The sequence below is a fragment of the Labrus bergylta genome, chromosome 10 (genome assembly GCF_963930695.1).
Source record: "Labrus bergylta chromosome 10, fLabBer1.1, whole genome shotgun sequence".
In the NCBI taxonomy this organism is placed as follows: domain Eukaryota; kingdom Metazoa; phylum Chordata; class Actinopteri; order Labriformes; family Labridae; genus Labrus; species Labrus bergylta.
This window is the reverse complement of record NC_089204.1, coordinates 19,727,557-19,742,110: the sequence shown is the minus strand read 5'-3', so window position 1 is coordinate 19,742,110 and position 14,554 is coordinate 19,727,557. Positions and strand designations below refer to the sequence as shown.

General features: G+C 39.2%; 1 protein-coding gene across 1 annotated transcript in view; it reads right to left on the bottom strand.

Moving 5' to 3' along the window:
• Window positions 1-14,554, bottom strand: part of LOC109987915 (protein bicaudal C homolog 1) — a 60,242-nt gene that overhangs the window by 37,979 nt on the left and 7,709 nt on the right. The window contains exon 2 of the mRNA XM_029278329.2: window positions 2,742-2,788. Coding sequence (XP_029134162.1) covers window positions 2,742-2,788 — 47 coding nt within the window. The remainder of the gene's footprint in view (window positions 1-2,741; window positions 2,789-14,554) is intronic.

Below are 14,554 nucleotides of genomic sequence, written 5' to 3'. Positions count from 1 at the left end.
TGTGTGTGTGTGTGTGTGTGTGTGTGTGTGTGTGTGTGTGTGTGTGTGTGTGTGTGTGTAGATGGGTGGGTTGGACGGGCAGGAAGCAGCCCAACTAAAAGTTTCCATTTTCATCAACTTCAAGATATTTCACACACCTCATCCATTTTCTTTCAACAATACCATTCCACAGTTGCACTCCGTGTTTATTTTCCTGACTTTAATAAGGCATGAGCGGTGATCACGCTACAAGAACCGTTCACAGTAATTCAAATGGAAGTTCTGCAATAAAAACACAGCTCCAACCCTCCGCCTTCGCTGCTCTTCACCGGGCTGCCAACCAAAACAGCTGCACGCTAATTTCTAATTGACGATTTAACCTCCAGTAACCACCATTTCTTTGAACGAGCTGTGACAATATTCAAGCCAGAGACTTAAAAAAAAAAAAAAAAAAAGGCAGACTCAATACACCAACAGACGTGCTTTGTCAGAAAAGCTTCATGGAGTGAGGCAGACACCTACACTGGATATCTTTAAACATTGCTGATATATCCAAACCAAATGGAAGTGAAGAAAGAGCTACAGTAGATCTACAGAGTCCTTGTTAAAATTCCAAGGACAGGAATCTTAAGGCGCCTGGTTTGCATTACTTGGTTTTCGAGAACTGCTTCAGGGACAGTTAAATTGCCTCCTTCTTTGACATGTAGCTCAGCTTCCTAACCTCCAAAACCAAATACGGAAAATAGACAAAAGAGGAATGCTAAAACAAACCGCCGTCCATCATTTATTTCATTACAGCCCATTAACATACTGTAGAGGGAGTTTAACATATTCAGGAAACTGGGTTTTAAACAGGAAAGATTCCTCCTGAGATCCTTATAAAGAATCTCTTAAATAACGACATACCGTTACAAAAAACGTGAGTAATCCATGTTCAGAGGTTAACTCTGATTGTTGAAGTTCTGATTGCTTTTGTTTCAAGTGCTATATAAGTTATCTTCTGTTCGTTCTGCTCATTACGTGTGGTTCAAATTAAACAAACGGAGCAGATCAGGGTCATTTGTTTGCCCGTTCATTTACAAACTCACTGTCAGCTAGATGTTAACGGTCGCTTTCCTCTGTAATCACGCTTCACAGATATCCAACGGCTGTGTTTAGAGACACGAGTTTGGAAATTTAATACATTTATGCTGAGTTTATTATTTCCTGTTGGAATGAAAGCTCCTTTAAATGATCAAGGATTGTTTGACCCCAATCCAAAAGATACATTTTTACAAAAACTTACACTAATTAAACCTTCAATCTTGCTTGTATGCAGTTTAAAGTTTTCACAAAGAAGTAGCATACAACTGTTCAGACATGGCTTCTTTCCCCCTTGGATGTCATTGGCTGTTAGTTGGTTGTCATTTCATTTCAGTTACTAAGGATGTACGAGGGACATATTTCTTTTTAGGGACACTTCTGCATGACCTGTGTTTGAAAATGATATGAGTTAGCCAGAGTAGATGTGAGCTATAGAAACAGAGACATAAAGGCTTTATTTGAGGCCTCTTCATCTTAGAGTAGCCAGATTTGTAAAAAAAGAAAGAAAAAAAGAGCGAGGAAGCTACATTTCTGTGTCAGACCTGCCAAGCTTGGAATAAAAAGAAGCTATCAATAAAATGATTTTGTATTCGCTCAACTTAATCCACTTTACTAGAAAAGCATATGTTAAAATAATTAAAGTCAGATTAGCCGACTAGTCTTAAGGGAAAAAAAAACATTCAGAAAACAATCGTGAGGACAATTTATTGAAGTTGAGGGGAACCATATCTTGTGCAGTTATTTTCTGTGAGCTGTGTCATGTTTCAGAGCGAGTGGGATCACAACGTCTGCAGGAGAACAACGTCAAATTGTGTTGCTGAGCGTGGCTAAAGTCAGCGGTACTAGCACCACCAGCATTCTGTCGTCTTTGCAGGTAACTGTCCACATCACTGTGTCGAACGTGGTTACTGACACTGCCTACATGCAATGTGACCTCGAGTATCTAGATCAAAATACTGCTTAAACACAAAAAGTGCAGCACCTAAGGATGCTATCTATTCACTGTGCTTGTTTACATCAGGGCAGTAGAGCAAGGAAAGAAGGCCCATTAAGAGGTTGGTGGCTGCAATACAGCTTAAACACAACATTGAACTGAAACTGTGGGCCTACATTCACATAAATATAAAATTAGTTTAACCGACAACTTATTCTGGTGCTGACTAGTGAGGATGACAACATAAAGCGTTTAGTCAGCTAGCCGCTCACATCCCTAATTTGAACCCTATAAAGTGAAGCTTTACTCCCAGAAGCAGCCCCACACTTGACTGCTCAATTATTTTTAGGTTTTTAAAAACCACTGAGTCTGATCCTTGTTTTATTGCATGTGAAGTTTCTTCAAAGCATTAACTTATTAAATCAGGGATGAAGAAAAGTTAATGAGGCAGTGTGGACCAGATCAGGCTTGTGTTTCACCTCCTCACCCTCCATGTTATGGTACATTATGTAAGTGAGAAAGGCCCACTGTGTTGTGCCAGCTGTGTTATAGGATCAGGGTCCTGCAGCGACTCCACGTCATTGTCGTGCCGATGTTTTTGTTTGTTTTGAGCCGTAATTACGAGACACTGGAGGAGCACCTGACATCTGCTCCCTCACCGAGAGGGAGAAACGTCGGCTCAGTGGGCTCGAACACAACTCGAAAGACAAAGCAAACACATCGGGATCAGAGACTACACACTCACCTTCTGAAAGAAATCCTCCCCGCCATTGACTCTCCCCTCAGAGGCAGCTAGAAGGAGACAGAGAGGAAGAAAAATAAATTCAGAAAACCACACAGCAGAAACACACTTAAGTTATTCGTCTCCTTGAGATGTTAGGGTATCTTTATGGTGGATCTCCATTTCTTTGGATATTGAGTTTGGCAAAGCAGACTGGTGCTGCTCATTAACAGGAAGGGAATATAATGTTCCAAGTTATTTTCTGTAATCCCCAAGATTGGATACAGCTTCCGTGTAACAAATTGATGGATACAGTGGAAATATCTGGGCTATAACAGTGGTAAAGTAATGGGATATTTCATACCACACTTCGGTCAACAGGTTCACACATTTGAAAAAGGCTATCGAAGTTTTGAAATCTGTCTGTCAGCAAACACTCCTCTGAGACCACATTACTTAAAAAAAACTTTTAATGTAACCACCCAGAATCACTTATAAATAAAGCCAGCACTCAGGAGATTCCCGGGGGTTTAAAATGATTTTCTTAGCAGGTGTAAAATGGCAAGAAACTCCCCCAGCAGATACAGTAAGCTAGGTTAAAAAAAAAGGACCAACCAGCTCAGAAAATCAGGCTTAAAGTGTTCCAACACATCTGCAAGTTCTTCAAACTGTGGCAGCTCTATTGATGCAAAATGCATTTCTGCTCTCCAAGGAGGGATCTCATGTCATTTGGGAGTACAGGGAAGGTTTAATCCTGCATTGCAGCGAGACTTTTCCAGACAGATCCGTTGCTGTCTTTGTAAATCTGGGTCATGAGCAGCAGCAGAGTCACTTTCAGGTCTTACTGTGTGTTCATGAATGCTGGCCGGTACAAAAAACCATGTCAGGAAATCCAAAGTCCTGTTATATGAAAACATGTTTGAGTGGAATCCAATATTTAAAAATAATTTTTGGATGGAGCACATCAGCACATCAAACCCAAACAATTTCAGCAGAGAATCCACTATTGTGATACTCAAACCACCTTTAACTTAATATTCTGAGACACCAGATTTCAAAGCACAAACAGAGCAGATTAAAATCCTCACATAACACTTAAAGCTGACCTGATGTTATAGCCTTTAGCCCTGCCCCCCTAATGTCAACATCACCAGCATTTGTGAAGTGTTTGTTCTTAAGCAGGCTACCTGGTGAACAAGTCATGGCCACGGTTCACAAAGACATGAGGCTAAAACAGACTCTTTTTTTTTTTTTTTTTTTTTAAAACGACAACTGAAACTTCTGTGAACAACGAAAAATCAAAAGATGTAAATTGTTGATGATGGAAAACTAGATTTGCAAAAGCAACACTGGACACTTCTGATGCTGCTTCTGGCATTGGTTTAAAGATAGGCTGACTCTCGCAAAGCCACTGACGCTCACAGTGATACACTCAGCATACAGCCACATGTGAAAGAGAGATAGTAGAAAAACTGACAATGGAAACAACATGAAACCAGATGTAAACAAGGGTGTGAACTGAGTTTAAACACAACTATCTGAAACGCTGAGTGAGGACTACATGTAAAACTGAAGGGATCATTTGTTTAGCTGTTCAAGATGAAATTGATCAGTTTATTTTCTTTAATAGGTAAAAAAAAATTGAACAGTTGTTCTTTCTTTTTCTGATATCATGCCATCAATTACTTACATTTTTATCCTTTGACAGATATTTAATTTCTACGATGAAAAATTTGCACCATCTTTGACTTCTATGGGCGAATGAGTAATTAAAAACATTTCTATAGATGAACTATCATTGGTTGTGGGAAGCAGCCCTAATACCTTGGTTCCTGTAGACAATACAGCCATGTGTGCTGACTATAGACAAAGAAACATCTTGACAATGGTCACAAGAAGTGTTTATATCAAATATTTAGTTTAGGGAATGATGGAGAACAGCTCATGCTGAAATGTTCTTTGGTGGCCTCAAGTCATACTCAGTTATGAAAGACTCTGTTTCTGGTTACTGCAAGAGTTTCCTGTAAGAACTAAGACAAACAAAAAGAGTCCAGACTGTTTTTTTCCTCCTTATCTGGTGAGAAAATGAAGGAGAGCGAGCGCGATGCTCTTTTGTCTGTGGTCTCAGTATCCTTAAATCATCTTAACTAAAGTCCATCCCAAAGGAAAAGGCCAATGAACGAAACAGATATAAACAGAGGTATACTTGAGACAATTAAAAAGGCACTTACACACATTTCATTTGCACAAAAAGACATTTATACTCTCAGTAAAAGCAGTATCATGATGAGTCTCATAATCTTTTATTCATCTCAGTGAAAGTTTCATTTACTCTCTAAGCTCCTGTTAACTGTTGGCGCCCCCTGTGGACAAAGTGGTACCTCTCATCTCTTTGCTGACTTTGTCTCAAACATGCCTATGTAGTATTCTTTAGCAAAAACATCTTCTTCCTGCTTTCTTTTCACAGTTAACTGTATTAATCATAGAGAATTTGTGTCACTTTTGAAAAGGCTTTTTCAGCGGCAGAATGTTTACCCACCCTTCAGCAGCGGTTTCAGACATTAAAAATAGAAAGAATCAATCATTTCACTGATGATCCTTTTTTCTTTTTGCTTGAGCATATCATAAAGAGGCATTGGTTTTAATTGAAAACGCTCTTTCATAACCAGTTAAAAACCCCTAGCAGGGGCTTTAAACTCACTTGATTTGTAACACTGGCTGTCATAATTCCCAGAGAAAACATTTACTAAGAAGTCTAAAGCATGATCACAACATTAAATTACAAGAGTAATTCATTACAACTTCTCGCCTGAGAGCCAAACAAAAGTTAAAATGAAATCAAACAGAATCTATCCATGCAAATCGCTTATCCATACTGTATATACACTCAACTGCAAAACATGCATACTCCTCTTTCTCTATGTATACACACGCACTCTTATTTTTTTCCCCAAACATTCAAATCAAAACCAGCCTATATTCTGTAGATGCAGTAGAGACATGCACATGTGCAAATATCCACTGCCAACAGTAGAATGGCAACACCACACAACCTATAAAAAGTCAAATAATCGAGACAAATAAAAACCTGAGAACTGCATTGTGTTTATCTTTCATTTACCTTGCAGCAACACAAACAGTGCAGCAGCATTTCTGGCATCTGATACAGAAAATGAGTGAAAACATGAGCCATGTGCTGAGAGCAAAACATCCTGTTGGCACATGAGTGGCGTATAAACTGGCCGTGGGAGAACCAAGAGTCGAAACAGGAGAACAGGATGGTTTTCTTTGAGCTCTGCTGGGACGAATAATGATATGAAGAGAGAGATGTATAATGTCCTCCTACACTTCACTTACTCAAAATGTGCACCATAAGAAGGCTAATATAATAAAAACATGATAAAACACTTTTCTGCCATGATGTCTGTTTTATAATGTTTAGCAATTAAAGGCATTTGTATCATTCTGCAGAGCACACAGTTCATAGTACGATGAAGAAAGTCTGTCAGGTTCAAGACCGTCTAATTAGAAGGTTAAGTGCTTGCTCATTGAGGGCTGTTACTCTGGTTAGAATATTCAGAGTCACTGAGAGCTTTGAAGCGGTGATTAAGTCTGGGGCTGTCGTCATCCTGTGACTGAGTCAAAAATGGTGACAAGCATGAAAGATGTGATCGCAGCTGCACGGGCTGAGAGTCACAGAGACATGATTGAGATCAGCATTTGTCTGTGATTGATATGACAAATATATACAGTATATTTAGAGTATTTGTATTTCTTCATAGATGACGTATGTACAATGTAATGTCAATTGCGACATTTTACAATGTTCAGATTTCTTTTCGACAAAGTATGTACAGTGTTTCAAGAACGTAGCATTTTAACAATAGAAACATTGCTACAAAAACCCATGTGTCCAGGAAAGAAAGAAACAAGAGAATATATATATAAAAAAAGGAGGTGTTAGGTGTTTAACCTTTACTGTCAATTGAGAGGGGAGAGTTGCAAGTCTGTCAAAATAACCTGGGTCCCAGACTTTCTTGGTTGTTCCTCTAAGAAAGTATTACATTTTTCAAAAACCTCATCATATCAGAAAGCCACGATTAAACCCTTGGTGGTATTAAAGATTTCTATTCTAAAAGTATTCTTTTTCAAGCTATCAGTGATGCAAAAGCAATAGCATATTCCTTGTTGCTCGGTAACAATATCATTCCGTTGGCCATTGTAGAGCTAGGTTGTAAATTCAGACCAAAAGCCTAATTCAAAATCCCAAATGTCGATGTCCAAAACTCTCTCAATTTAGAACACGGCCAAAATATGTGAGTCAAGTCCGCTTTGACGACTCTACAATGGCTCTGTAGCTTTGTTATATATGAGTACAGTGGAGAACTATAAATAGTATGAAATGTAGACGTGCTCAAGAGATTCTATTCACCCGGCTCAGGGCCCTGTCCCATGTGACTGATATGTCTGACTCTAGTTCTTCTTCCCATGTGGCCTTGATGTTGTCTGTTGATATACTGTTAAATGACATAATTGAGTTATATGATTTAGAAATATGGCCCTTCAAAGTTAAAGGAGTTGTGGTATGTCATCCAAGTTTGAACTCTCTGGGAATTGAGGAAACAATTAATTGATGTGGAAAGATTTTAAGGTATTGGATAAAAAAAAATGGATTTAAAAGTAGAAAAGTATTGTCAAAATCAGTAAACTAGAAAAAAATATATCTATAAAAAAAATCCTTGAATATAGAAAAAGCAATCCCACTGAGTTATTGAAACATCCAATGAGGTGGCTGGAAAAAGATGATTGCTACATAATGGGACTTGAACATAGAAAGGTCAGACAGATGAAATGCTTGACTAAACTGTATCCAAATCGTTAGTGTGGAAATTACTACTGAGCTGGAGGAAAAGTGTGATGATGGGGAGAAAGGACGTTTTGTTGTAATCAGCGCAGGTAGTGATGACAGTTTACAAAACTTTGCCTCTGCACTGCAACAATGTGCGCGAGGGGCCTGAAACCAATCCAGTCTTTTTTTTCTAAGTTTGCTGCCCAATAATAAACCACGAGATATGAGAGTGTCCAAACAGCATAACAGGACAAGACAGTATTACCCTGATTATAGGAAGTGAATCCTTTTAGCTTGATGGAAGCCAACATTCAAGTTAAAGCCCATTCTGACCTTGTACTTACGTTGTGATATTATTAACAAGGAGTTTTTTTCCCCCCGTGTCCTTGTCCACTGCTAGGTTGCATGTTGTCAATGTTTTGATCACAGCTCACAATTACGTTTAATATACTGTTGCATCGAGGCTGCACTGACATCATGGGTTTGAATTACAGCCACTGACAGGCAACCTTCAGGCTTGTAGATTTCATTTGCCGCCATTTAACCATTAGATGGAAGAAAAGTGATTATCTTTGTATTTATATTTGCCTCTTGTCTTAAAGAGCTGACAGACATTTAACCACATAAATACACAGCTCATGCTTCATCACTAAGATAACCAAGAAGCCTATTATTTAGCTGCAAACTGAAAACCCTGGATTTAAATTACAGGCCTCACTAAAGGCAAATCAACAGAACGCTTTGACAGAGCACATCCCTACATTATCGTATTTTTTCTTTCAACATCGCAAAATTAATGTTGCATGATGGACGCTGCAGCTGATATGGTTTAATAATGCTTTGGGGCTCAGGTTGTACAAGGACAACGCAGCTCTCCTCCTTTTGAGCGCAGCAGTTCGTAAAGGCGTCACAGCTGAGAAACAACACAAGACCCCCGAGCACAGAGCACATGTTGCAATCAATTCCGTCCCCTGGTGTTTGTTTCTTTCTCCAAATATGGAGCAAATAACATGGCACTAATTGAAAGCAGTCATCTTGATTGTCCATTATTTGGACTAAGTAAACATGATGGTACCAGTAAATCAGATCCACACCCTCTAACTCTCTCCATGTAATTATTTAATGCATCTAATCACTGTCACTGCATGTAAAGAACGGAGAGAAGCAGCAGTGACGGGAAAAAGAGACTCTGCAGATGGAACACGGTCTGGTATCCATTATTTTGTGGAAAGACGAACTCTGGGAGATTCCGCTGTTTTGACATGGAAGGAATGTAAACAGAGCTGATTTTCTTCAGTTTGGACTTCAACATACACAACAATCAAACAAACAATAGAGACACAAGCTTTAATAATCCAAAGTTTGACATGAATATTTTTCACCATTTGTAAATTCTTGCCCAGGTGTATCCAGGTTAAATGGAAGAACTAAGAGAGACCACCAGTAAGAAAAATGCCAACTCTAACGATGATAAAATCTACGACAGCTTCAAGTAAAAAAGGGTCCAATAACTCTTAATGTAGTCGTAAGCAGATATCTGTTTTGTTTTAAAAATGCTAAATCAGTCACGCTATAACAACCAAATAATCAAGGGGGAGCTTACACACCTAGTTACTCAAATATCTTTTGCAGCGCCAAATTTATCAAGCAAAAATACTTCCTGTCAAAAGAGTTCAATAAAGTAAGAATTTTTTTTAGATTCCAAAAGGCAAAGGCAGCCGCTGAAGGCACCAGCTACATCTCTAAATGGAAAAGCTGTGCACAGAAAATCCTCTGCACCGGGAAATAGAAGGATTTACGGTGAACCTTGGGACATTCACAGAAAAGTCTATGCAAGCATAAAAATCAGAAGGGTTATACAACTTCCACGTCTCGCAGAGTAGATTTCATAGCAAACGACAAATGTAATCTATGAAAAGGTTGAGATCCCGGTGCACAGTATGCTCACATTCCTTAATGTAAGTGATATTTATACAACATTTCATATTAAAGCCAGACTCTGAACCCCCCTGCCTGAGAAGAAAATGACTGGCGTCATTTGTGTAAATGTACTATTGTCATTAAGCAGATCTGCTCAAACATTTACCACAACATTTTCAGTTAAGGCACATTACAACCAGATATTTTAAAGGCAGAGCACTGACTTGTGGACTGATGTTTTGGGGGAGAGTTCACAGATATGGCACTAATATGGTAGCCAATATAGGAGAGATGCACCGACTGACCGGTGACCGGGATAGGATGATTTTCAGCCTCTTCATCTGGGATCGCTGACCATCCTGTCCTCCCAATTGTATCAGAGTCTGCGCTGATCTCAGATTTACACACACACACAGGAATTACAAGTTTCACGCACAGCCACACACACACTCACACAAGCTATCATGAAGGCAGTGTGGACATGGGGTGCCAATCTGCACCGACCTACCAAAGCACTCTGACCCTGTTCATATGAGACATCTGTAACTCTGTGTGTGAACAGAGGTGCTTCTTGTCCTTCATTGACATCACAAAGAGTTATCAAATGACTTGTTTTTGTTTGCCATCTGAGCCGACTGTATGTAGCCTATGTATGCACTCTGCTCTGCTTCCTCTCTCTGTGTCGCTCCCCAGGACTGGAGTATTACAATATAGTAAAATAAAATATAATTTAATTCATTCAGCAATGAGAAAAGAGGCAGACTGTGACAGGTAAGAGACTGTACGATATAGCCTAATGAAATAGTCAACAACTGTAGTTCTTTGTTGGGAAATTGATAATTCCTTCAGGTGTCAGGGAGAAAGCTGAGACAAAAAATTACAAAAATGTTTTTTGTTGTCAGTAAAGCTCTTTAAAGAAAGAAACTCTGAATCAGCTTGATCGAGAGGAAAGACCTTAAATAAAATCAGAAATCTGAGTCGGCCAAAGAAATTGCATTCAGTGCACCTCCACAATTTATTAAGTTTTCAAAGATGGAATAAAAAAATAAAAAACGATGCAACAATTTGGTAAACCTGCTTTCTTAAAGAAGTAACTTTATTAATCAACATTCAACAATTTTACATTGTCAACCAATTTAAGTGCAGATTGTAAACTATGAGGAGGAGTGCGCTCTGCTGGAACAATTGCATGATGACACCATTTCTACTCTAAACACTGTTTTCTTCACAGTCTTCATTTTTGTATTCATTTTGATAAGAAAAATGCAAATACTGAAATAATTCATTAAAAGCCAACATTGGCCTGATAATGTCAGTTCAACACATAACAGTATATTTGTCAAGCAATAATAGGCATGATTCAAGTCTGACCTGCAGCTCCTTTCCAGCATGTCATTCCCCACTCTCTCACTGTCCTGTCTAAATAAAGGCAAAACCCTCAAAAATAAAACAATAAAAAGGGGGGGGGGGGGGGGGGGGCAGCCATCTGACACATCTTTATATTACCCACCAATATTCCAACCACAGAATCCAAAAGGCCTCTCTTAAAAGGTAAAAAGGTTTAGACTTTAAAGGAAACAATCAGAACGGTCAGGTCGTTTCTACTGTTCTCACAATCATGCCTGAACGCCTCACTTCAAAGACGGGATCTTTCTCCAAGTGGATCACCTTGCAGTTGACACGTAGCTGACAGGTACAAGGCCGGCATCCAAATGAATACAGACAAAGCTAACACGTAGGCTTCCCTGTGAACTACTTTGGGGTACTTCACAAAAGTTGGCGTCGAAACAAAAAAGAACTTTAAACTGCTTCTTCAGTAAAACAGCGGTATTTCATTACTGAGAAAAGATTTGGGAATTCAAACATTTACAGCAGAACCAACAGTCTACGTTAATTGATTTTCCATATCAAACTGCTGGAGACACAACAGTGACATCCTGATTATTGTTTTAAATAGATAAGCAGCAGGTGAAAAATTATTTTACGTCAGACAAATATGCCTCCTCCTATATACCCTATGTCTGGATAAAATCACTGGGACTAATATCCATCATGGCTGATCACTCTTTTATCGAACAAATGCGTCACAAGATTCTCTGTACACTCGTCAAAAGAGTCATTTGGAAAGCAGCCATAAGTTCTTTGTCTAAGAAGGTCTAAGAAAAAAGCTTCATCTTGTTTCCATTGGGTCTGTTTTTACACAAATATGGCATGTTGCACACAAAAAAAAACAAGTTTTGAAGAATGTTATTTTAGTTAGAGGATGCTTTAAAAGTTGCATATTTTAAATTTACTGTCTTTGATTACTTCTCTTAAAAGGATTTTTCACTGATAGTCTGTCCTTCCTGTATTGGATGGTCTGAGTATTAATAAGGGGGGAAGAAGGGAAACCATACAGTGTGTTTCTGCATAACAGTTTTTATTTGTATGTCATTGATAGCAGGGTCACTGTTACAAACACCTGTTACTGTGCATGGAACTAAAGAGCCTCAGAAACCAACAGCAACAGATTTGCACTTCATTTGAAACCTTTTGGTTATATTTCAAAGCAGCTACTCATTGAGTGTTTTCTCCTGCGTTAAACTGCACTAGAAATTGAAATGAGAATAATACCCATAAAATTGAACACATATCATTGTACTAATATGCAGATCTGCTACTCTCGCTTTTGAAATACGTGATGGTTGCTAAGCAACTGTGTTGTCGAATACACGCCGTTAAGTGCCAAATGTTGCTTTGCGGCAGAGAAACTCGACTCACTGACCCCCGAGGTCACAAGCATTAGAAGATCAAGAAATATTCAGAAACAGACCTAAAGTTTTGGTGGCATTCTGTTTCTCTGTGTCCATAAACATTCGATCCATTATGACTATTTACAGAGAGGCATCTTTAAAGCACCACCCCTCCCAGCATAGGAAATAAGACATCAAACTGTTTGTTGGCAACAAGTTTGGGTTATCATCATCTCCCCTGTGTTTATGCTGCCAAGTGATTACACAACACTGTGCATTCCTGGTGCCTGGTATCTACTATGTTAGATCCCCCATGGAGCAATAGGGAGTCAGTCTCACTTAACAGGCCAGAATCACTCCGTAAACATTACAGTGTACTATTGAGAAATCACAGACATTTCACATCAATTAGCAGCCATGCATCTTCTCCTTAAAGAATGAGGAATCTGTGCAGGGCTGCAACAATGTTAATTCTGTTCCTGTCCTGCATTACTCAACCTCTCAGATATCGCCATCTGATACGTCCAGTCAGGAGAGCTTTTTATCGTTCATATCACAGAAGAGCTCTAAGGGAATCAGCATAAATCCAGTTAGGATTTCCATGAGATTCCTGTCCTTGAATTCACTTAAACAAAATGAGTTTTCCCTCCTTCTCCCAGCCTCCACCCTTTTTTTCTCCTTTTGTTCAAGTGGAGAATATTCTGTAAACAGGCAGAACGCGATCAGAAGAGGTGCTCTTATAAAACAATCTCCCTGCAATCACGGCAAGTGGAGAAAAGGCAGATTGTCTTGGATGTTGAATGAGGAGCGAGAACAACAAACCAAAAGCTGAGGTTCTCCAAAGATAAACACTGAAAGCTCTCGCGGGGGGGGGAGTGGTTAAGGGCTGGGTGGTGTGTGTGTGTGTGTTTGTGTGTGTGTGTTTCTGCATTTATGTGTGTGCGGTGAGTGCGTACACGTGCAGGATAAGTCAGGGCTGCCTCCCCTCCCGTAGAAACATTTCTAAAATAGCAACCGCAAACCAGACAGAATGTAAATCTGCACTTTGAAAAGGGTTGAAGAAAAAGAGCTTTGAGGGACGTAGAAAAACAGGTATTCATTTCAGCCCATTTACAGTTCCAGCAGCAGAGAAATGGGTCACAGCACTCCAGCTACACTCGGACGGCTGAAATAGGACTCTTGGTTTTATTTTCTTGAGTAATGAATTACAGGTTTTTCCACCGACTCAAGCTCAATTATATTACAGCTCCTGAAAGCCTCATCATGCCCAGGATGAAGGAATTCAATGCGTAAGCTAAAGTCGAATAGAATTGTTTAATTGTATCAGCATGTTTCAGGAAAAACCTCCAAAAAGAGAGAGTAAAAGAAAGAGGGACAAGGAGAGTGAGAAAGTGGCAGGAGGCGACTGAGCAAGGCCAAAATCAAAGTTAAACGGAACTGCTTTTATTACTGAACACTCTGATGCGTGCTTTCTTTCCCCACTGCTGGTAATAAAAGTTATAAAATGCTCATTATTAATGTAGGTATCTCCATTTGCCTTGTCTAACTCTTTGTACTCGCCTGTAACTCTTCTTAACACGTAGCAGACGCTATCCTTTATTTCCAGGAACATTTCCTGGTGAATAAGTGTGCGTGATGTGTTTTCTTCTTTAAGTGTAACATATTACTATCCAGTGAACAAGGTCCATATTTGGAGTAGTTTTAGGGTACCCTGAAGGTTGCACTGTTAATAGCCAGATGTTTCATGAAAGGTGACATTCTGGAGAAGGGTGAGCTTCATTGGATAGCAGGAAGCAGGAAGTGATACGTCCCTTTCTACTGAAAGGCACAGCAGTTTCAAACTATACCCACTGTTTTCAGTCTTATAAGTAGTGGGTTAAAAAAGACAATTGAATAAGGCTCAGATGATATGACAAAAATATGCAATCAAGTTTTTCATAATGTGATAACCATAATGTGATTTTTATAGAAAAGAAAAAAGAGTGCATGTTAGCTAGAACTGAAATCAATGTCCATCTAATGTTCTTTATGTTTTACATAATGTGTATTTCCTGAATCTGAAATAAATCTAAAAAGTTGATTTTTTCCCAACATTATATCGGCACACGAGATAGGACACAATATCACAAAGGTTATTTAGCATAAACTGCTGGAGCTAGCATGCTAAAAATACTTGTCCTTGCCATTTTACACCAACTAAGTGAGAGATGAAGCTAAGAGGGGGAAAGAGAGATTGACTAAGCAAGAAGGCGCAGAGTGGACATCCCTGCAGATATTAGTTAGGGCCTGGCCAATATGGGATTTTTTTGGGGCTGATATCGACGTTGGGGAGGGAT